Raw genomic sequence first — 25,211 nt, forward strand, 5'->3', positions numbered from 1 at the left:
ATAATCAGTATTCTTAAATAGAATTTCACTTCAATTAAATAATATAGTGTATGCTCAACCAAACATAACTACACAGATATGAACCAAAGTTGGAACAGTAGAACCCCCTTTGGCTCTAAGTCTTATATGTTGAAAGTCCAACTCAGAGAAAAAAAATGGGAAAAGAAATGGCTAGACCCTCTTTGGCGCTTGGAAAATATCGATATCACCTAAGAGCACCTTCAATGCACGCAAAAATAATGTTATAAAATTGGTAGACTACAGGCATTGAATCAGATTCATTAAACTTCACATTCATTAACAATTTCTTAATATCAAAATAAAGGCATGAGTTGAGGCATAGAAGAACCTAACATTCTTTGCTAGTATGTGCATTTAAATAAACCTAACAAATGGCATTTAACCAACAATATATCACCTCAACCATAGAAAATGATCTGTGTGTTCCTCTATATATTATAGTCCTTGTGTTCATCTCCTAATATGTATATGATAACCATCGGCATAACAAAATTTCAGTAATCCTGCAACATTGTAGACCTGTGAATTAAAGATTCATTAGCTAAAATGAAACCTGCATTTTGGGCATACATGAGCAAATACCTTGGCCTTGCATTCAACAAACCAAAAAATTAGGTTGAGTGGCTATCTAGATTGAACCTAAAATTGGTTAGTAAAAGACCAAAACTTTAGAGCATGAACTAATTAAGTGAAAAAGTTGTACTGCAGCTACTTTAGTTTGAAAATCTGGAACAACTTGTAATTAAAAAAAAGCATGTTTTGTAATTAATCTTATAAGTAAATAACACCCACATGTGCTGTTATTCTCCTGCACATAGTGAACACTTATAGTGAGGAAGTTTAAATATGTCTCTTGAAAAGCACTCTCTAAGACGATCATAGACTTATCTTACTGGATTAAAAAAAAGGAAAAACAAAATCAAGGCACGGTTCAAACATCAGTAAGAAAAAAGATTAAAAAAGGGTCACAAGAAACTAACGCCAAATACCAAAATCTGCAAGCAAATTGGACACCATCTACCATAGTCTCAATACAGCTAGCCTACAAGGCACATTTATATAGCAATAAATCAAGAATTCCTGAACTTTAGAAACACAAAATTGGCATAAAACTTAAAACACACAAAACCACAATCATTCAGATCAGGTGAGAAAGAAAAAGCAAATGAACATAAAAAAATGAACTCAAAGAAAAAGAAAAAGAATTTAACACAGGGAACAAGCACCACAGGCCAACCGACACATTAGATTTGCCTATCTATCTAATCTAATGTGATCAATAGAAAATGAAATTAAACATATGCAAACTTAGTAAAAAGAAATTAAAGTACATTGCAAGTGCTTCAATCAATTCATAAAAATAACAGTCCATTTTGATTGGCATCAAATAAAAAGCTTTTAAGAGAATTACTTCACCTGACATAGGTATTCTTTACCATCCAACTTTCTTGAAGTCAGGGTTCAAGCAAGTGAACTACGTATAGCATTATTGTCATGTCATAATAAATGCCTAATTTTAGATTCTTTTCAAGTAAAACCTAGCCAATGTCTCACAAGCACAATGTGTGCAGGAGGAAAAGAACAAAAAAACACTTGGGAAAATTAAGATACAGAATAAGGAATTGAGTAACAATGTAATCTGTGCCAAATGGTTCAAACATTAAAGTCAAAATTTCAAATCAAATGAACTGCAAACACTTAGAAAACCCCAGTCAAATAATTATAATAGAAAAACCAAACAAAGAATTTTGGTCACCTTCAAATCAAGGTGATGGATGTTAAACGAAGACTCCACAAAAACACAAACACCACTCAAATTACCAAATATCGAACAAGAAATAGAAAAGATGTGAACTGTACATAAATAATAATTTTGAAATAATTGAGTGCGCAGACTTTAATTTCATTTTTTCTTTGTGGGAAATCTCTCTCTCTAAAATATCAGCCTTTTTTCTTGTCATACACAATAGTTGATTCAAGCGTCAAACAAAGCATCATCGGCAGTAACATTTTTTTCAAAATTCCGTCGAACAACCCACTTTTCTACTTCTTAAAATTATTACTCCGTAAGTGCATTGTTTCTATGCTGCTTAATGTCAGAAAAAGGGGGAATTCGAGCATATCACCATAATATAATTTTTTTCAAGAAAAAAGGAAGTAAGGAGGGATTACCGATGGTAGAGCATGTTGCTTGATATGACTAGCTGCTGATTGTAGTCATGGGGCTTTAATCATCTTTAGTTGCAACACATTTTCATTCTAAAGAAAGGTTTAAATCAGTTACAATAATTAAAAAAAAAAAGAAAAAAACACAAGGAAGTAAAATCATAGAATTACCAATGTTGAGTATAGGAATAGCCAACTAAGATGGCGATGGAGCTTTATTCACCGTCAATCTCTATATTAAGTATTTCTAATGAAAAAAATGCAGATCTGCTTGAGATAATATTAAAGAAAAAGATAGAAGCAAATATGAATATCAATAAAAGGAAAGAGAAAGAGATAAGATAATGAAGAAGGAAAGAAGGAAATAAAAGGAAAGAGAAAGAGATAAGATAATAAGAAGGAAAAGAGAGATCAGAAAATTTTTTTGAGAACAAAGAGGAGCAGCAGACCAACAGAGGGAGAGTGGCGCACAAAAACCCTAGCAGAAACTACAGAAACAGAGAAAGGATCGGCAAAGAATTGAGATAAGAGAAAAGTTTGGAGAGAGAAATCCTTATAACGGAACGACTTCGAAATCGATCCATGGCTAGCAACCTTTACACGATCAGCCTCAACAACATGAACCAAGGTCATCCAACCACGTGTAGATTCAGAGACATTTGATATGCGAAGAAGCTTAAGCGCAGCAGCAACGGCTGAAGCAATAGCAGTAATAAGATAAATATATAGGACAAGCACACCCAAAGGCAACTAAGACAAAACCTATAAAACATAAAAACCTGAAGATTCGTCAAAAGGCTCACATGGAATGGCACCAAGCTTGGGCTCAAAACTAACAGTGGAAGCAGCAGCAGTTGCCATTCCTGCAAAACAAAAAGGCACAGATAAGACCGGTTCAAAGGAGAAAGAAAAGACAACTCAAACGAAAAGGCGATCACAAAAAAAAATAAGGGGGAAAAAACAGTACCTTTACGCAGATTTGGAAGACAAATGCACAAGGTTACCCCGAAAACAACAAAATAACGCAAAAAAATTAAAAGACAAGAACAACAATCGTAAAATAGGCAAAGAGGGGAAAAATGGAAAAGGCACAGAAGAAAATTCCGACAAAAGATCAACCTTTGCAGGAACGCAAATAGCTAGAAGAGGAAGCCTAGAAAATAAAAAGACAAGAACAACACCTGTAAAATTCAGCATGCAAGCGAAAATACAACAAAAAAAAAAGGAAAAAAGCACAGAAGAAATTTCCGACAAAAGAGTAAGGTTGAAGAACGCAAACAGCTGGGAGAGGAACCCTACAAAAATATCACAATCATTAAAAGGAAGAGCCAAAAACTGAGATAGGAAGGAGAACAAGGAATCGTACCTCCAATTGCTGGGTAGAAGAGAAGAAATCTCAGGTAAAGGACGGAGGCCATAAATCCAAAGGATAAAATCCATTGTGTAGTACGCCTTACTCCAATTAATAAGAAAAAGATTCTCAGCACACTCATTCATAACCACAGCAGACGGAGGACGAAAAAATGGAAAAGCATGCGGGTGCATCGATGAGATGAGATGAAAAGAGGTGAAAGGGAAGATATTAAGAAAGAACCAGAGCAGACGGAGGAGGGAAAAAAAAATGGAAAAGCACGTGGGTGCATTAATGAGATACCTCCAATTGCTAGGTAGAAGAGAAGAAATCTCAGGTAAAGGACGGAGGCCATAAATCCAAAGGATAAAATCCATCGTGTAATAATAAAAAAATGGAAAAGCATGCGGGTGCATTGATGAGATGAGATGAAAAAGAGGTGAAAGGGAAGATATTAAGAAAGAACCAGAGCAGACGGAGGAGGGAAAAAAAAAATGGAAAAGCACGTGGGTGCATTAATGAGATGAGACGAGACGACGAGAAGAGCCGAGACGAAAAATAATAATACAGTAGCACGCGAGGACCTTCCTTCGGCACGTGAGGACGACGAAAAGCTTATGAACAGTAACCATCCTTCGGCTGTTAGTCTTATATGTTGAAGAGCCGAAGAGCTCTGATGACCTGGATGGTTTTCGTCGTCCTCTCACGTGCCAAGCATGTGAGTCACCAGCCTTTTTTTTTTCTGCGCGATGCGCCAGACGTCTGCATATACTTCCTCTCTAGCGTTTTCGTAAATTTCCTCTGCTGCCGCCGCTTTCTCTCTTCTCCCCTTCTCTCCTTCGCCTCACCTTTATCCTCATCCTTAGAAGCTAAATCCATCCCAACACCAACAGATTACTCACGCGGTGCTGCAGTTTCACTACTGCTGGTGGCAACAGTAGATTGTTCACGTAGATTGTTGATTTTGATGGAGCTAGGCCTCTGCTGCCTCTGCGCTTATTGGTGCCGGAGGAGAAAAAGGAGAGCTAATTATATGGTGGTGCCGTGGAGGAGTAGTGGTGGTAGAAGGTAACTCCTTAAATTTGCCTGTTTATTTTCGTTTCTATTTTTTTTCTAATTTTTAACCAATATGTCCTCCTTTTTTTTTGCCCTCTTCGAGATGATCTGAAAGAAAAGCTTCAACTCCAGATCTTCAAGCTAAAGTAGTAGAGTGAGGTATGCATGGTTTTCTCCACTTTTTTTCCTAATTATTTCATTTCGTTGGGATTTTTTTTTTCTGATTTTCTCCACTTTTTTTTTTCCAATTTTTAACCAATATGTCCTCCTTTTTTTTGCCCTCTTTGAGATGATCTGAAAGAAAAGCTTCAACTCCAGATCTTCAAGCTAAAGTAGTAGAGTGAGGTATGTGTGGTTTTCTCCACTTTTTTTCCTAATTATTTCATTTCGTTGGAATTTTTTTTTCTGATTTTACCTGAAAAAGAAAGAAAACAAAAAATCGTTTTTTTTCCTTTTATTTCTTAGGGTTTTTTTCCATTAATTGAACTAAGATCTACTTATTTTTCTAAATTTGTATGGACCATCTAATCATTTTCATTTAGTGCCCTTTATTTATTATTGGTGATTTTTATAAATTGAGTGCTTAACCTTTACTATTGTAGGTTTGCCTGTAACAATCCTAATAGCTATATTAGTAGCAGCAGTAATCCCAAAAAGAAAGATGGATTCTTTTAGATCATGCCACTGTCAAGCAAGAGGTACTTTTTTCCTCCTCTTTTTTTTTAGAGCATTGGTTTTATGTGTTCAATTTATTTATTTTTTCTTATAAAGTTCCTTTATGAATTGACATTGTTCTTTTTCTTTTTTCTACCTCTTGGATTCTGAATTTTTCTCATGAGTTTTGACTCAAGGAGCTGGAGTAATTGGCTCCCAAGAAAGACTGGTGAAAGATGTTGTCCAGAGTTTAGTGGATGATGACCTTGTTTCAAAAGACAAGATAGCCACTACTGTGAGTAAACTTGTCCGTATGGAGTTAGAAACATAATTCATATTTGACATTCTGTAGTTGAACATTACACAGAGTAGAGCATTGGAATCACTGCATTTGCTGCTTCTGATGTTGTTTTTGTTATCATACACTTGTGCTTTGACATACCAGAGTAGTATATGTTTGCATAATATCTCAGTTTTTTCATTGTTTATATTCCAGTGCAAATATTTAGGTAAAATTAACTTGGAAAAAAAGGCTGTCTTTGATGATTGATGTGATAATTCGGTTTCCTTTTTTTTTTCCTTTAGTTGACTGTCAGTTAAAATTTGCAGCAGTGTGGCCGTAAATTAAAATAATCTCTAATTTTGTTGCTTTGTTACCTGGCATTTGCTTGCAGTCTATGCCAGTGTCAGTGCTTTTGTTTTTCTTAATCTAAATCTTCTTTTCTGTGTTATAAATGTTGAAAAAATTATGGGATATTACTAATGTGATATTTTCTCGAACTGTTGGGGTTTTTCCATATTGGATTAGCATCGAGGATTGTGGGGTACGAACTGGGTTTGGTGGTTAAGGGCTTCCTTACAAGCATTGGTTTTGGACTATTGAGCTGATCATTATTTGTGGACTGGCAGCAGCATACCTGTGTAAAAAGAGGAATTTTATGTTCTGTTTCTTTTTCTTCTTTTCTTTTTTTCTTCTCCAGGGGAGGGTTGAAATTTAGGAAGCAGGATAGGGGAAGGGGAATTTGACCCGGGACCTCTGGATCCTAGGGCCTCAACATCTGTTCTCTTTCAGAAAGTCCAGACTTTTGTGAATGTTTTGTTCATATGAGCTACTTTGAATTACATAACTGTTAAACTGAAATAATTGATTATCTGGTGGCCATGGTGTCGTTTTTCATCTGGCTGTTGTGGTCAGTTCACTTTTTTGGTTTCTATTCTTCATTATTGACTCCAAGTATGCTTGATTTCTACTTTTCTAACCTTGGGTTATCTGTGGTGAGTTTGTGATCTCACCATACAGCACCTCTTGTTTGCTAATTTTGTAATGCTTAAAAGGTTGTGGAGGAGTACATATTGATGTCACATGACTTTCTCTCTTTCGCATACTCCAGTATCACCATTGGGACTTTCTCTTTTGACATTGAAGTACAATAGATCATATGAAAAGCTTCAACTCCAGATCTTCAAGCTAAAGTAGTAGAGTGAGGTATGCGTGGTTTTCTCCACTTTTTTTCCTAATTATTTCATTTTGTTGGGATTTTTTTTCTGATTTTCTCCACTTTTTTTTCCTAATTATTTCATTTCGTTGGAATTTTTTTTTTCTGATTTTACCTGAAAAAGAAAGAAAACAGAAAATCGTTCTTTTTTTTCCTTTTATTTCTTAGGGTATTTTTTCCATTAATTGAACTAAGATCTACTTATTTTTCTAACTAACTCTTTTGCTGGGGTGGGGATTTGAGATACTGCCAGAAGTGTACCCTCTATAAACCTCCACGTGCACATCATTACTGTGTATGTAACCGATGTGTGTTGCAAATGGTATGCCTGGTCTATTTACTCTTTATGCCTTTTCTTGAATGTCTTGGATATTGCCTTAAAGTGCTACCTCTTGAATTTAAGGATCACCATTGCGTGTGGTTGAATAATTGTGTCGGCTATGCAAACTATAAGAATTTTTTCATCTTTGTCATTTACGCCATTGTTTCATGCATATACTCCCTGGTATGTCAATATATATCTTTCAGTTCAGTAAAAGATTCTTATTTTTCTATTTTGTGCTCGTGTTTCATTTTATTTACCTATTAGTTGACATTTAATTATTGTGGCCTATAGTCAAACATGCCTTAATTTGAATGCGGATTTTGTTGTTCATACCCTCTCCTCCTTTTCTCTTCACCAAGTCTTCTAAATCTCTTTAGTTGCTCTTTATTATTTCAAGTTTTGCTTTGCGGTAGGAAACTGTTGATTCTACAACAGATGAAGAGCAACATGAATGCTTTTTTAGAGCTACATATGTAACTTCTTCCTGTATCTATATTTCAACAAGTTATAATTTTTCATACCCTTGCATTCAACTTGAACATTTTAGCCTTCAGGTCATTTCAGGGCTCCTGCTGGTGCCATTGACTCTTGCGCTGACCATCTTTATGTTTTGGCATGTTTATCTTATTCTGCAAAACAAGACCACAATAGAGGTTTGCATTGGTGGTGATAGTAATTTTTTTTCATCTATCTAGCATCTGATCAAGTCTGATGACCACTTCCTACCTTTTTTACCGTACAGTACCATGAAGGTGTGAGAGCTATGTGGCTTGCTGAAAAAGGAGGTTATCTGTATTCACATCCATATGATCTTGGTGCTTATGAGAATATGATATCAGTAAGTCGTTTCTCTCTTCTCTTGTTCTTAGTAGCAAATAAGAGAGCCTAGAGTAGGCACTTCATTTGGCTGATCAAATTAGACTTTTTGTGCATAGAAGTTTACTAACTAATACTGTAGATATCATGGTACAACATGCTCACCGAGATATGGTCTTAGCTTTCTAGGCATTTATACGTGATTTACTTTGACTTGCAGGTTTTAGGTCCAAATACTTTTTGCTAGGTATGTCCCACCTCAGAGCAGATTGGTTCTGGCCTTCATTTCCACGCGGGAGTTGATAAGTTAGCAGGGATATCATTTTAGACGTATGTAGAGCTTGGAGTTTCAATGATGTTGTACTGCTGGTAGTATTGGAGGAAAGGCAGCAGGTCCTATATCATTCATTGATGATAATCAAATTCTGGTGTCCGTGTGCTTTCTTTTTGGAAATACAACCATTAAAAAAGAGCTTTGTCTTATGTAGCTCCTCCTTACACTCCATGTTGTTGCAGAAGTAGTCAAAGTTGACTGGGCTTCTGAAGCAGTCAGATGTAAAATAGGACCCTCCTTCTTATGATTTTTTTTTTCAAAAGTAAAGTCCTCATACAATCATGTACAAATGACAGAGTTCCAGGCTAACTCACAGCAACTTCAAGTAGAAGAGATAGGCCAAAAATTGTAACTTAAAGATGTTGTAATGTTGTGACTCTCAGGAAGTGTATGAACCATAATTGATTTAGTTGATGTTTTGATTGAATTTGTTGCAAACTTTAGGTCCCGACTCTGAAATTGGAGAGTTTTATATGGGGCTTCCATTTTCCTTTGTTTAATGAGCATCTGGAATATGATTGATGAATGCATTATTACTAGGAGGCATAAACCGATGCGCATTGGAATGAATAAAAAACATGCCCAATTAAACATAGATTCATGAAATAAGAATGTTTGGTGGATAATAACCTTTATAGTTTATCAAGAATAAATATTCTTTAGGAGACTTGAGATCCTTGGTCTCATATTTGTCTTCAGCTAGCATTTTATCTAGAAGAGATGACCCCTGGCGAGTATTCTTCTCAGAAGTTGTCATGGCGGCAACAACAGGATAGTTTATCAAAAAGGGCCTTATCAAAAAGAGCAGCCTTTATGGGTGAAGCCAATGCCTTGAACTACTTCCCAGTCCAGTCCTGCAAATACAAAGCAACAAAGGAAATTCATAAATCACGATATTTTCTAGTTTATTAGTAGGAGAGAAATGGCTATTAGTAAAGGATTATGCCACCATCAATGAATTACGGAAAGATCTGAAAATAGTTCAACAATCTTAGAACTCTTTGCGTTAGCGAGATATTCCTTTATATTGCACAATTTTAGAACTCTTTTATTGTTATCCAATTCAACTAAAGAGGAATTCAAAAACTGTACCCATATCGTTTTAATTTCATTGTTTAACTCAGTTAACTCATAGTCAACTAATATGAGAATTCAATCACTTTTTTTTTTTCAAGCTACTATAATCACAATTGGATCAATATTGCTATATATAATGAAAATACCTTCAAATTTAGCTTAGTATTTTCCTTTTTGTCCTGTGAAGTATAATATATACTTGTGGTCACACTCTATGTTTCTACACTTCATGAAAAATAGTAAACTTGATTCTAATGTTAAACAAAAAATGGAGCGAGATAAAAGAAGAATTTCGCAAGTTCCAACAAAAGTAGTTCTATATCTTGACAGTACTTTTTCTCTCTTATGAAGTACGATATATTCAAATCATCACATCCTATGCTTCTGCACTTCATGAAAAATGCTGAACTTTATTCTCGTGCTAAATGAGTAATAGAGTAAGATAGGAGAAGAATTCACCAAATTTTTACTAAAAAAGTATTAACTTTAAATCCTAACAGTACCTCTATAAATCTAAATAAATATTCATACTATTTTTGTGAAATGATTTTGCCATCTACTTATTCATGTATATTTATGCTTAACTGTGTACACAAATTATTAACGAACAAACATTTTTGTTCCATGAATCCACATGTTTAAGGGGGCATATTTTATATTTATTCCAACGCGCAACGCGCGTTTTATGCCTCCTAGTTACTAATAATGAGAAAGCTTGTACAACCATATACATGCGGAACAAGTGCCAAATCACAGCAAAACAACTACCTGTTCATGAAAATAGTACCTTTTTTATACACATATTTACTAATGTTTTCATCAACAAACTTGACTAGGAATACAAAAAAAAAAAAAAAATCCCTTATTGCAGTTAACAAATGCATATTCCAAGAACTAAAAAAGATTGCAAGAATAACGAACACATGTTAGAAGCAAAATTTATAAGAAAACGCATGTTAATAGGAAGAGTTTTGAAGTAAAGGTAATTTGGCTTTTGAGTGTAACCACAAATGTGTTGCCATTTAATAATTGTTAAGGTAATTTTTTTACATGAAATTTCCAATTTAAATGCGTTGCCATTTATTGACTTGAGGCTTTAACCCATTACCTTTCTATAAAATTTACACCAAATTAAGAACCCTTTGACCAGTGTTATCTATTTTTAGTATTTATTTTTTGACTAGTTAACAAAAAATTGAAAGACGAACCAAACTATTCGATACTTAAATCAAGTTCGATTCAATAAGAGCTCATTCAAGTATGGTTTGCTAGTTAATTAAATTAAATTCGAACAATAATTTATGTTTGATAAACTTTCAAGTTTTGTTTGAATTGGATCTAAAAAGAATAAAAATGAAATATATATATATATATATATAAAGTTTAAACTATTCAAAAACTTGAATTGAATTTGATAAGAATAAAAATGAAATATACATATAAAAAGTTAACATTCAAAGTTCACTCGATTTCAACTCAATAAAAATTTGTTGAAGCACGATTTGAGAAGTGAACAAGTTAACTTTTTTGTCAAAATAATTAAACCAAATTAAACAATATGGCGTTCGGTTTATTTAGTTTCGTTTACACGGCAAGTTAACGAATTAGGCTGATTTACACAGCAGGCTAAGTAATGCATCCCTTTCATTTCCGTCTGCCGCAAAATGAACGTTTCCCAGCCCCCGCCCTCGACCATTCTTCTCTTCCCTCTTCCTCCCTGCTTCTTGACTTAGGCTAAGTTTGGGAGTTTAGGATAGAAAAGAGAAGAAGGGAAAACTTAAGTTATGAGAGAAAAGAAGAGAAGGGAAGGAATTGTTGTGTTGTTTAGGAGTTTTGAGAATTAGTGGAATGATTTTGGATATAAAAGTTATTAAATATTTGTTCAAAACATTTTTAAGGATAAAATAGGTATTTTAAAAAATTTTCATAAGCTTCCTCAAATTTTCTCTCCATTTCTCTCCAATTTGGGAGGAAAACTTTTACTTACTATTTATCCTCTTAAATCCTTCCATTTCTCTTCTTTTCTTTCCTAATAAAAACTAACAAACGAAGGAAATGTTCACTTTCTCTTCTTTCCCCTTCTTTTTTCTCCAAATCATCCATTCCCAAATGAACCCTAAGTTACGAGAGAAGAGAAAAGAAGAGAAGGGAAGGGATTGTTGTGTTGTTTGGGAGTTTTGAGAATTAGTGGAATGATTTTGGATATAAAAGTTATTAAATATTTGTTCAAAATATTTTTAAGGATAAAATAGGTATTTTAAAAAATTTTCATAAGTTTCCTCCAACTTTCTCTCCATTTCTCTCCAATTTGGGAGGAAAACTTTTACTTACTATTTATCCTCTTAAATCCTTCCATTTCTCTTCTTTTCTTTCCTAATAAAAACTAACAAACGAAGGAAATGTTCACTTTCTCTTCTTTCCCCTTCTTTTCTCTCCAAATCATCCACTCCCAAACGAATCCTAAGTTATGAGAGAAGAGAAGAGAAGGGAAGGGATTGTTGTGTTATTTGGGAGTTTTGAGAATTAGTGGAATGATTTTGGATATAAAAGTTATTAAATATTTGTTCAAAACATTTTTAAGGATAAAATAGGTATTTTAAAAAATTTTCATAAGTTTCCTCTAACTTTCTCTCCAATTTGGGAGGAAAACTTTTACTTACTATTTATCCTCTTAAATTCTTCCACTTCTCTTCTTTTCTTTCCTAATAAAAACTAACAAACGAAGGAAATGTTCACTTTCTCTTCTTTCCCCTTCTTTTCTCTCCAAATCATCCACTGCCAATCGAACCCTAAGTTATGAGAGAAGAGAAGAGAAGGGAAGGGATTGTTGTGTTATTTGGGAGTTTTGAGAATTAGTGGAATGATTTTGGATATAAAAATTATTAAATATTTGTTTAAAACATTTTTAAGGATAAAATAGATATTTTAAAAAATTTTCATAAGTTTCCTCCAACTTTCTCTCCATTTCTCTCCAATTTGGGAGGAAAACTTTTACTTACTATTTATCCTTTTAAATCCTTCCATTTCTCTTCTTTTCTTTCCTAATAAAAACTAACAAACGAAGGAAATGTTCACTTTCTCTTATTTTCCCTTCTTTTCTCTCCAAATCATCAACTCCCAAACGAACCCTAAGTTATGAGAGAAGAGAAGAGAGGGAAAGGGATTGTTGTGTTGTTTGGAAATTTTGAGAATTAGTGGAATGATTTTGGATATAAAAGTTATTAAATATTTGTTCAAAATATTTTTAAGAATAAAATAGGTATTTTAAAAAATTTTCATAAGTTTCCTTCAACTTTCTCTCCGTTTCTCTCCAATTTGGGAGGAAAATTTTTACTTACTATTTATTCTCTTAAATCCTTTCATTTCTTTTCTTTTCTTTCCTAATAAAAACTAACAAACGGAGGAAATGTTCACTTTCTCTTCTTTCCCCTTCTTTTCTCTCCAAATCATCCACTCCCAAACGAACCTTTAAATCCCGATCTCTATAGCCATTCCACTCATTTCAAAACCCTAAATCAAAACCATGAGCAGCTCCATTCATCTCTTCTCCATAAACCCAATTAATTTCCGCCATTCACTTTATTCAAACTCCCAAAACCGTCAAGTTCTGTCCCCATTAGCTTGCCTGAATGTGGACGTCCGGGCACCAGATTCTGTCTCATCCAGGCCGCCAGCCTTAGGACAAAATGCTCAAAGGGCTAAAGAGATAATGGAGGAGGAGAAAAGGGTTTGATGGGAACGTATGCTAGAGCCCTTGTTGTGCTCTCCAGCGGCAAAGGTTGTAAGTTGTACGATATTCATGGTCGAGGGTATTTGCATTTGAGCTCTGGGATTGCTGTAAATGCCTTTGGCCATGGTGATCCTGATTGGCTGCAGGCGCTTACTCACCAAGCTAAGACCCTCACCCATGTCAGCAACATATATTGCTCTGTTCCACAGGCAAAGTTTTCTTATTTTTTTTAAATTATTTTTCTGCCTCTTGTTTTTGTTTATTTAACAATTCAATCAATAATTGGTATCATCTGAGCAAATGGATTTCTTTTAATTACAAGTGAGTGATATGGAATATATGTTTTTTATGATTTTGAAGGTCTGTTAATTGAATTTGAAATCTGTTTCAGGTTTGAAACTGCTGTGGATTCTAGGCGAGGAAAGAGATAGTAGTATATTGTAGTATTTTGGTCTTAAAAGCATGTGAATTATGTTAGTTGTCTGTGCTTTAGGACTTTCTGGACTAGCAAATTTGATTTGTTTGGGAAACTATGGATGGTATGATGGATGGCTGTTCAGTTAACTATTCAATGTAAGAATTTCCTAGAAAGACTAAATCGGTGTTCTACATTTCACTCTCAGTTTTTCTGTGTGCAAGATAAATGTTATTAAAGTATTGTGGAATTTTCAGGTTGAACTTGCCAAGCATTTGGTTGCTAGCTCATTAGCTGATCATGTATTCTTTACGAACTCTGGTATGGAAGCAAATGAAGCTGCAATAAAATTTGCAAGGAAATTTCAGAGATCTTTGCACCCCAGCGAAAAACAACCACCTGAGGAGTTCATTGCCTTCAGCAATTGCTTCCACGGGAGGACTATGGGAGCTCTTGCTTTAACAAGCAAGAAGCATTACAGAATTCCTTTTGAACCAGTGATGCCTGGAGTCAGCTTTCTGGAATACAGTGATATCCAAGCACCAACAAAGCTGATAAGTAGTGGCAAGATTGCAGCTGTTTTTGTAGAACCTATCCAGGGTGAAGGTGGTATATACAGTGCCACAAAGGAGTTTTTGGAGGCACTGTGCACAGCCTGGATGGTGCTGGGGCGCTTCTTGTTTTTGATGAGGTAAGTTACTGTGTCTCAGGAAATTATAGCATTTTTTATTAAGACAGCAATTGGGCACAAGGAACACTGAGTACTAAGTGAGGCACAAGAGCCATATCGCATATCCCCATTTTTTTGTTGCATAATAGGTTTTCTAGAAGCACAGGGAAAGTGTGCCTAGGTGCTATTCGGGTATCCCATCCTGCAGCTAACTCTTGGTGGCTGTTTCATGTTTTTCTTTTTGATTTCACATCTTGGATTTTCATTAAAGGAATTGCTTAACAATTGTTGCCACTGACATTAATGCTAGGTCTATCAGACAGTCAAAACATGGGATTTAAGATTGAGAAAGATGATGTGATGGAATACTCCTTGTGTTGAAATCAGAAAAAAAGGCTCCTCAGCTCATGAATCTACTGAGCTCCTCCATCCAATGTAGTTCTTAGGGCAAATTCTCAATTACTACAATTGGATGCTTATTGCATTAAACCTTTTACATGGTAAATTAATCCTGAAATGTTTGAAAGACAAGGATGCTAAACATCAAATCTGAATGTACTTGTTTGATTACTCCATGGTATCCCTTATACTACTATCTGTTTAATGTGTTGTTTACCAAGAGGGACTCCTAATGCTCTCTCTATCCTATAGGTTCAATGTGGCCTAAGTAGGGCTGGTTATCTTTGGGCTCATGAAGCTTATGACATATATCCAGATATGATGATTCTTGCCAGACCTCTTGCTGGTGATCTACCAAGTGGGGCTGTGCTGACACCTGAAAGGGTTGTTGGCAGCATCAATTTTGGAGATCATGGTAGCTCCTTTTCTAGCAATCCCCTTGTTTGCAGTGCTGCAATTGCCGTACTGGATAAAATCTCGAAACCTGGGTTTTTGGCCAGTATTGTGAAGAAAGGCAAATATTTTAAAGAACTGTTAGTTAAGAAACTAGGGGGAAATCCACACGTGAAAGAATTACTAGGTTTAGGGCTTATTATTGGCATAGAGCGGGATATATCTGCCTCACCACTTGTTGATGCATGTCAACAATCTGGTCTTCTCATACTCACTGCAGGGAAAGGCAATGTTGTTAGGCTTGCCCCTCCATTAGTTAATATCAGAGCAGGAACTAGACACTGCTGCTGAAGTCTTGTTCGATTGCTTGCCAGCTCTTGATGGGAGTAGCTAGAAATAGATGCCAGCTAAGTTATTTGTTAGAAACTGACTTATGTTTGGTTCATGGAAGTGTAATATACATTGGTCACTATGTTGTATACTAGATTGGTGGAGGCTTGTTTATTTGTTAGTTTCCAATGTCAATAATTGATAAGAAACTCTATAGATGACAAGATCTATGTTATTACATTTTGGAGCCTATTTGATCTCACATTTCATTCAAAAGTAGCGAAGAAAAGTATCCCAGGAAGGTTTAGTGATGTTTTTTGAAATTACTAAACATCATCTCTTGGCCTCAAGAAGCTAATTTACGGATAATATGGTTCGAATGCTTGTAATTCAGGAGCCTACGCTGCACCTTGCCAAAAATGTTGATTTCCAAGTTACATAAATGTGGAGACTGCATTGGCAATAAGTTGAGCAATATTTTTTTTGTTTGTTTTTCAAATGCTAGTATTGATTTTATGGCTTCACAATTATGCCTCTATTTCACATTCTGGACTAGATCCTTAGCTTTCATATTTCTTTTTGATTCTGTTTAGAGACTATATGCCCCACATTAATATTCCACAGAAATCCAGCCGCACTATACAATCTTTAGCCACTTTACTCGTTGCCAAAGTTCTTTATCAGTTTCTGCAACAAATCTTGGGTAAGAGAGAAGGAAGTTCTGAATTTTTTTTCCCTGTTTAACACATTGGGAGATTAGAAGTGATCTTAATGCTGTAACATCTAGTGGGGCTGATCCAGATCTTGGATCCATTATGAATTCTCACACACCATCGTTCATCATATATAAAGGAAATTAATCTCTTGAAAACTCCTTCACTTAGAACTGGTACAGCAGTTGAAATAGAAGAATTTGCTCAGAAAGGATTGGGCTGGTTTCTAATGAATGACATTGGGATATTATGTTCATTGATGATAATGAAAAAATAAATAAATACTTAATTCTTTTCAATGGCCACAAAATGCAAAATAATATTCTGATTATAATTGGAACATGGTCTATACATAATCTTACTCTTCCTTAATACCGAAATTTTTGATTAATTTACAGCAAATACATAATTATCGAGAACAACAGATACAGGCATCATTCCACCCAATTTATGTCAAATTCCTTCACTTTTGTCAGCCACTTCTGAGTGTTTTGCGAGACATAAGGCTTAGATGGTGCCTGGTCTTCGTTAGGCGCCAAAACTTCCATTTTTCTTTCTTTTGCTAAGCTTGCCTGCCTGTTAGGATGCCTCACCTTAAGTGAAAGAAGACGTGAAACTTCATGAAGACCTCCCCATTTCTCCAATGCACGTGCAATATCAAAGCGACCTGAAAAGTATATGTTGATTAAGATATTTAAAGGCGCGTACTTGCTGAAAAACAATTTAGACATATACATGTTCTGATGATGTTATGTTCAAATTATGCATCCACATCAAAATCACTCTAGCATATCTAGACTTCATTTCATGCGTATAAAAGGATTACCAATAAGATTTTGTGAAACTTTTTATGCATAAGACAAGCTGGACCAGCTAGTGCAAAAGTTGAGTCTTTTTCTGGTTATAAGTAAATTCTAAAACATCATCACTGAAATGACAAGAAAACAAGATGAAATGTATTTTCTGCACCTGCTTGCTCAAAAGCTTTTCTGCTGGGCATGAATGATGGGTCCATTCTCCAACTCTTTTGGAACCAACTTATCTGTAGAATTAGACATTAGTCCAGCACAAAGATTTCAATAGAGAAGTCAAGCACACTGTTGTAAGTATGTCGAGGTCTAGAATGCTAACCCTTTAATTTCGATTCTGTCATAGGCTTAGCAATCTTTAGTTTTTTTTTTGTTTTTGGTTGGGGGGGGAAGCTAGCTGCATGATTTTCTCATTGACTCAGATTTTCAATAACTAATAACTAACCTCTTCTTGCAAATTCTCAAGGTTGTCCCAATAACCTTTTGGCTTGCGGTGTTTGTATGCAAGAGAGAGATTCATCAAGGCAGCTATTCTTCTGAATCCTCCCATGCGCGTGATTGCCTTCTCAATGTCCACCCTTCCATGCCTCCGAAGTTGCTTTCTCATGGGCATAAAGCCTTCTTGTCCATGTTCAGCTATAAAAGTGAAGAGTTCAGATTTGAGAACTTCAATGTCTCTCTGCAATCCTGGAACTTTAGGTCTCTGTCTAGATGAATCTGAAGCAGTGGAACTCAAATTTTGATTAGCCGGCTCATCATAACTGGCAGAATTCTCGTTGGAAGATGAAGCAAAAAGCTCATTTGTGTAAGCTGAATAGTCAAATGCCTTGGAAGTGTTTTCAGCAACCTTTGTCTCAATATAATCTCGAATTGCACATAAATTTGAAGGGAGATCTTCATATATCACCTACAAGTCCATAAAATTTTGGCAAGGATGATTGATAATCAATTTGATGGATTCTAATGTCACAGCAGATATAATTATGAAGATTAACAGAATCATTTCCTGGAATTTCATCTTTTGTGAAAAGGACTTTCAACTGAAAAAATTATATATGCCATCACATATATGTATACGTATACATCAATGCACATTAAAGTGACGTAATTCGACAAGGAAAACACTATATTCTTGTAATAAACAGCAATGGAGACAAACCTCTTCCATGATAGCTTCAGAAAGAAATGAATTCTTGCGCATTTTTGACTCCACAGTGTATTTCAACAGTGTGTGATGATTCCCTAATTGCTCTAGACTCCATTTCCCCCTGAATGAATCAAAATCGCCTTCAACCTGCTTAAAGCTAATCTCTTGTTCAAGTACTTCACACAAGTCAAGTATAACACGTGCATGAAGTACCATGTATAGCAAACCCTTGCATCCCTCCTGAAAAAGCACAGCAATAAGATTGTACATATGAGACAAACATGGACATTTCTAAAGGGAAACAGCATCAATTGATATATCACCATCAATTGTTAGTATGAAAACAGCAGTTTGTACCTGAAGAATGCGAACTTTATTGTTCTCGCGTGACAGAATCTTGCTGATGGCTAAGTTTGGAACTATCCTGCACTAGTTAAAAGAAAGTAAAGAGAAAGTTTCATTTATGCTGGATCCAGAATGTAAAAACTTTATTCTATGTACAGCGTGTACATAGAAGATGTCGTTCAGAGGAAACATAAAAAAAATTCCTCTCTTTTTATTATCCTCTAATATGTCAATCTTTATTCCATTACTACTCCTATTGTCATTCATACACACACACACACACATACTCACTCTCTCTCTCTCTCTCTCTCTCTCTCTCTCTCTCACTGCATGCAGAGACACATGAATTTCCTCATTCCTCCACTCTAGCTTGATAGCTAAATGAGATTAATTGTTCAAAAGCAACAGGGGCTGTTGTTTTATAATTTAATACAGAATAATCAATTGCTCAGGCTAAGCATCATGGTTCCAGCTAAAAAGCATCAGGGCTTTAACTCAGAATGATCCAACCTCTTTTGCTGACCTTCTCATACCCAATGATCCAACCTTTTTATTAGAAAGCCTACAACCTTAACTCCTTGTAGATATGAACTTTTTCAGTTCGTTATACTATTATAATAGATAGCTAAGCATTTCATGACTCCTTGATCTCGAAAGAACAAAAACAAGGATGAGAAAAAGAAAGAGATATTGCTATGAGTTGTATTCTCTGTTTCATTAAGCTAAATAACATTCCAAGGGAAACCATATCCTTCTAGATTCATATTTCTAAAAATACCTAGACCATGCAAAGTATTCAGAATACCCCATTTTTTATTGTTAATTAGAACATTTTAAGCTAATGATTTTCTCAAGGTTGTCAGATTCTGTAGCCTGTGCTTGAAACTGTAAATTATCATAAACTTTCCAACAATGATCTTAATTCAACTTCTGTTTTAATATGGGGTGGAAAGAGAGGACCAAGAGACAAAATTTAAATCTAGAGACCGTGCAATGCAGCAAGTTCAATTTCTTTCAAGACGGCAGTTTCTCTTGCCTAAATTTCTACTCGTGCCAAGGTTTAGCATATTTTCTTCTTGTTGCTGTGGGCCTTGAAACATAAGGAGATTATTCTTATCATCCTCAGTGGACAATTGATTTTATATGTATTGCAAATCTGAAGCTTTCAATAAATTCAATTCGTGCAAGAATGAATAGCGCTCCATTTACAGAGAAAATGTACTTATCACATGATGATCCAGTTGAAGATGGTTTAAGATCAATTAGAATGTGGACAATGATTTCAGGTTACTGAAAAGGACATCCACGAAACATATTAGTTTCCCTATTATTCTCCAGGATTCAGAGGTCTGAAATGAAAGCCTTCGTTACTTACTCAGGAAGTCTCTCATACTCAGTCAAAATATTCCAAACTTCAGGCACTGGAGCTTTTACGGTTATGCTAGCAATAACACAACGGTGAACACCTCCATTTTCCTTCACAAGAAGACCAAATGATGGGTTAGACAGCTTTCTCAGACATGGCTTTCACAGGTAAATGCAAGGTTTCCTGAAGAGTCATCAGTTACCAAAAGGCCGTCAAATCTTCGAAGATGAACTTCATCTACCATACATGGCTTATCAAGCTTGCATACTTTCCCAAATACTCCCCAATTACTGCTTAACTCACTTTTTGCGGGAGATAAGGGGCTCAAGGTAGCCTTGAGTAATTTTTCTTTTAATTCTCCAGTGGGAAAATCATTCTTGTCTGATGCAACACCACTGACATCTGAACTTGTGGAAGTAAAGGAGTCTGCTAATGTTGTAACTGGAGGAGCTTCATCAGTCAATGAATTCTGGCTGTTCTTGAAAGTACTTTCAGCTCTGCAAGCCATGGCTTGAAGATTTACAGGAAGATCTGAGCTGATTATTCTCTCCAAGAAAATTGCAGGGAAGTTGAATGTTGGTATGACATTTAGCTCATAACTCAAAGTAGTTTTTGAGAACCTGCAAAGTCCACAAGAGACGATATTATAAACTAAAAAAAAAAAAATTGTCTGCATCATTTGTGTGACTAAAAGAGGAGCTGATCACCTTTAGACACATCATTTGCTTGAAGCTTATCTAAATAAACTATTTAGTTAAAGTGTACCAGTTGCTTCCCTATTCTGACTAGGTACTAAGTAATTTGAGGAGTTACATTTTCCCTATCCTAAGTGACAAAGTCATTGATGATTTACCATTGTCAGTATCATACATAAATTTAGCCATGCAAAACAGGACCTCATATTACTGAGTGATCCAACTGTAGCATAATTGAAGAGCAAAGAAAGAATTTTGTCATTCTTTCTATGATCAGTAGACAATCTGCCAATCTTCTGATAAAGGTATCATCTCTCATATTGAAAATAAAGGCTAGTCCTTATGGTAATCGCTTTTATTTATCAGTTTCTTATAATGGTATATGAAAGAGTCGTCACAAAAAATAAAAAATAAAAAACCTGTAAATATGATGTATCTGTCTCTACATAAGAAGATTAAGACACAAGTTTAAGATATATGACAACAATAATAGATGTGCATAAAGTTGAAACAATTATTAGCTGAACGCTTTAAAGATGTGATCATCGGTCATGAAGTTCAAACTGTTAATACAGCACACAATATTATGTGATGTCAAAGGTTTGTCATGCGACACTCATGGTAAAAAAGGAAGATTTGGATCAATAACACTTATATTTTAATCGAGCCACCATCATCTTGCAACTGCAGAAAAGAAGAATGTGAGGCAAATTTTCAAAAAGGAAGCAAGAAAGGAAGTAAATATGATTACACTGCAAGCAAGATCTAGAGGATGACCAAAATTCCAACGCATGTTTGTCTCTGTCACTAAAGATGTTTACCAATGCTATGTAAAGGTAAACAATATCATTTTCGTTGAATAAAGGCTCCAAAACTAAAAGAAGAGGCTACATTCATGCAACAGTATCATGGGATTCATTCATAATTATGATATTATTTAATGATTTTTGGGGAAAGACCACCTTGGTGTTAAATATATTACAAAGTTTTTTTTTTTTGGGGTATGGGGGGGGGGGGGGAATGGATAAACCTTGCCTACGAGAAGTTCATTTGACTTTATGTTCCTTCATTCAGTTTCTATCTTTTGCACCATTTTGTTAGAGTGAATATGAGAATAGTCATTCACGCCACTAAGCTAAGCTTCATTATTCAATTATTTAGTACAGTTTTGAGGTACATGTTTGCCAATGAGATGCATAACCAGCATGGATTGCCAAAAATGTTAAGAACAAATGATACATGAGTCGTTAATCATCCTCAGAAACACACATCACCAGGAAGGAGATGCAATATGTTACACCAGAATTTACCTTTTACCAGATTTGACAGACCATTTTCCTTCAAACTTCTTGAAATCACCATCAACCATGGAAAACTGGAGTTCATGGTCATTTGCCTGAATAAATGTCATTTGCAAATAGTTAAAAACTGAGATAAAGTTATCACATAAGAATGCCTTGTTACTGCTACCTACTCTATCAGAATGGACAAGTACAGTAACGCTTGGAAAAATCTTCTTTGCCCTAAAAAATAGTGGAAATACCAGTTCTGCCCATGCCTTTCTTTTAACTTCTCAACTAAGGGAAGGTCTAAACGAATCTAGTTTCTTAGCAGCATTGCTTGTCAGGAAACGAAGATGGATATGATAGTAACTCTTTTGTTATTAGAATTTCTCCTGCACAATATCAGTAACAAAATGACGGACTGTAGAAGGATAGGACAGCTCTATAATCTAATACATCATAATTAATATCATGGAGCTCCTTGAATGGGCAAAATGTTTTTCAAGATCCCTCAGGCACCATGCTCAAAGAACTGCACCAGTTACCTTAAAGCGTTGATGTATATATTCGCCCTTACCCTACTCATATCTTTATCAAAGTTCAATAGTTAAATGTTCTTCACTTGAAGAAAGTTTCTATGTAACAGATGCAAAAGCAATTTGCAGCTCAAATAGCAGCCTGACAAATACAATTATGGGCATATCAAGTAACGTAAGGCAAATCTATGATCGGAGAGAGTTTTCAGAGCTAGTTTCCATCTGTTCTTAGCACAACTTTCTGAATCTTTAACTGGACATCTAAAACAGACACCATCATACTGTTCAAGATGCTCACTGAAGTTTGAAACTCTTGGAGATCCAACACAACCCGAGCTTCTATGTGCCAATAAAGAGCTCGTTGCAAGCCTCTCTGCTCCAACCAAATACGTCCGGGATGTGGACAAGGAAGTCTCATGCTGACAAATGGTTATGAATAAAAAGAACCAATTAACTACTACAATCATGTTTATAGAAAACTAGTAGCACATGAAGCATACTGTAACGTGATTGAAATTAGCATATCCATTAATTCCCAAAAGACTTGAAAGTGATGTTATAGAAAATGAAAATAAATTTGAATATGACCCACTAGAAAATGTTGATGGAGTATAAAGGTACAAATTTACAGAGGTTGAAAGAGCAAAGAACTGCAATTTTTAGTTAAATGACAAGAACCAGAGGAAGCTTCTAATGCTTACGGTGATGGAATATTTAAGGGCAACCAGTGACATATCTAAAACATTGTCATAAGGGCAACAAGTGACATATCTAAAACATTATCATAATGCATATCTGATTCCTGCAAAAACTTCATCCAAGTGAAGCTTTTTAACGCAATATTGTGTAAGGAAGTAACTCTAATTACACTGTGTCTCCATTTATAGATTCTAGAACAACCATAGTACAATGAAATCATTAGAGCTTAAAAGGACATCTGTAATATGACCCATGCTAGAAATCATTAGGACATATGAAATGAACACATGCTAGGATTGATTGGAACCCTTTCTCTCCTACACTTCCACATAATCCCAAACTAATTCTGGTAAGATTTTCATGGAATATTATGAACAAGGTTGCTGTCTACCATTTTTCTTTTCCTGATATGGCATGACCTTCCATTATTGCATCCATGTATCATGCACTAGCTCAACTTTACACTTCAATCAGTACTAAATGGTCCATTGCTGGCAACTTGTACTACTAAGTCAGAATCATCTTAATATTCTAGAGATGAAAGATTTCAAAACGAAATTCTGTGCATACAAATAGTCCCACACTCATATCCCATATTCTGAGACGAAAAAAATGAGGTACCGTCATTAACTTTACATTGTGTATTTCATGCATTCCAAAGCATTTAAGTTTTTATGAATCACACCTTTTCTGAAACAATAGAAACAAGCCTAATTTCCAGTTATTCTTCAATTAGAAGCCAAGTTCTTTGTATTTGTGAATCTACAACAACAGAGGTATAGATACAAATACATTCTGGATCTTAAAAGCATATTTGACAACAGCAAGAGTTAGTATTAAGAACAATTACCATTCCAAGCTCCCAGGACATGAGAGAACCAAGATTTTGGACAATGGATCATTCATAAATTACACATGAATATTTCAAGTAAAGGATACTTCTTTTCCTCTTCTCTAAGGATAGCAAGTTACAGAAGTGAAGAAATTGTGGTATCCTTAACCAAGAAAGTTAAAAAAAAAAAAAAATCATAGACAGGAAAGTCCAGTAGCAGCACCACCAAAAGCATAAAATTACTCAAGTTTGCCATCAGTTGGAAGAGGAAAAAAATGTGTGCATGAGTTTACCTACTCACAAGATTGGGAACGAAATCAGCAAGCCGTTCATAGTCGGTCAGGGCATCCCAAACAGAAGCCACATCTGCATTAACTACTACCTCAGCCTTAATTCTACGTTCTCGCCATGATATCACTTGAACTTCACAATGGACTTTTCTCTCCTCCTCCTCCTCTTCCTCTGAACTATAATTTTTATGATGGTTTCTATATTTGCTATGACCATCATTTGGCATATGACCATTGGAACTCCATTTTGGTTTATCACTGATGGAACACAAGGCAACACATCTCTTTTGCAGACAGGATTTGAGACCACAAGTTATGTTCCTCAGTTTGCAATCAAAACTGACATCGGGAGTAAATGCTAAATGAATCGAGGTTGGAGCCTTGCTGATAACCTCGATCATGGAGTAAAGTTGTCAGTTTAAAATCTAGAGGCGCTTGTGGCCACTGATTTTTGTTGGTAAACCACGCTGAAGTCCCAGTGCCTGTTGTTTTCCATATAAAGCACCATAACTCAAAGTTAGTTAGTAATGCTTTGAACTGAAACAAAGACACTTTGAATCGATTCTCTTATACAATTTTGAGATTGTAGCATATTCCATGTAAAAGACTAAGTTATTATATACTGTAATGTAGAACAGATTAACTCCTCCTTTCTATCCACGTTTCAAGGACGCGGCTGAGTCCGAGTCGATCCGGCCGACTAGTCAACAGAACTTCAGCTTCCATTCAGCGACCAGTCCGCAGGCTTTCACCATGATTTTCAGAGACTTTTAGGGTATAAAAAAACAAACATTAAAAAGCAAAAAAAAAATTTACCCGTACCCAATTTATGAGCAATTGCACAGGAAGACAGCCATAACAAATCAATCTTTAAACCAAAATCCTCTCTTTGAAGACTCTTCTTCACTAAACAGCAGCAAGTGGGTGGCAGGGATTCAAGAGAAGGAGAAGGAAGAATGAAAGGGCGAAGAAGACGAGGAAGCTTTCATCATATGCAATGCACGGGCGGTGGTGAAATTTGGAGCTGAGAGGAGAGGAGAGGGAGGAAAGAAGAATGAAAGGCAGCCTTACTACTCCAGAGTGGAGATGCCGAGATGGACATTTTCCCAATCTAGTTTGAAGGTTGATGCAGTACAAATCAAACAAAGAAAAATAAAGGGATAATTGCAAAATCCTCCCATTTCTCACAATATCACTTGAATTTTTTTAAAAAAAAATCTAATTTGTCTTGTATTTTGGATATTTTTGTCCTAGGATAATTTT

General features: G+C 35.4%; 1 protein-coding gene and 2 pseudogenes across 6 annotated transcripts; 2 read left to right on the forward strand and 1 right to left on the reverse strand.

Annotated features, from left to right (window-relative positions):
• The first annotated feature begins 4,190 nt into the window (after window positions 1-4,190).
• LOC113752083 lies at window positions 4,191-8,213 on the forward strand (annotated as a pseudogene).
• A 4,559-nt stretch (window positions 8,214-12,772) lies between these two features.
• On the forward strand, window positions 12,773-15,295 carry LOC113754021 (annotated as a pseudogene).
• A 961-nt stretch (window positions 15,296-16,256) lies between these two features.
• On the reverse strand, window positions 16,257-25,086 carry LOC113753342. Of its 6 annotated transcripts, XM_027297469.1 has the most exons (11): window positions 24,771-25,086; window positions 23,952-24,430; window positions 22,426-22,546; window positions 21,619-21,704; window positions 19,816-20,233; window positions 19,623-19,723; window positions 18,260-18,326; window positions 17,915-18,142; window positions 17,201-17,662; window positions 16,916-16,988; window positions 16,257-16,613 (listed from the first exon to the last, which is right to left on the reverse strand). In XM_027297469.1, the coding sequence occupies exons 2-11, from the start codon at window positions 24,347-24,349 to the stop codon at window positions 16,381-16,383; spliced, it is 2,187 nt and encodes a 728-aa protein (XP_027153270.1). In that variant the 5' UTR covers window positions 24,350-24,430; window positions 24,771-25,086; the 3' UTR covers window positions 16,257-16,380. The 6 variants fall into 6 exon arrangements, with proteins under 6 accessions (XP_027153270.1, XP_027153272.1, XP_027153271.1 ...); XM_027297471.1 differs by lacking the exon at window positions 24,771-25,086 and having other exon boundaries at window positions 23,960-24,082; XM_027297470.1 differs by lacking the exon at window positions 22,426-22,546 and having other exon boundaries at window positions 23,960-25,086.
• Window positions 25,087-25,211: the final 125 nt, after the last annotated feature.

Source organism: Coffea eugenioides, chromosome 11 (genome assembly GCF_003713205.1).
Source record: "Coffea eugenioides isolate CCC68of chromosome 11, Ceug_1.0, whole genome shotgun sequence".
NCBI classification, from domain to species: Eukaryota; Viridiplantae; Streptophyta; class Magnoliopsida; order Gentianales; family Rubiaceae; genus Coffea; species Coffea eugenioides.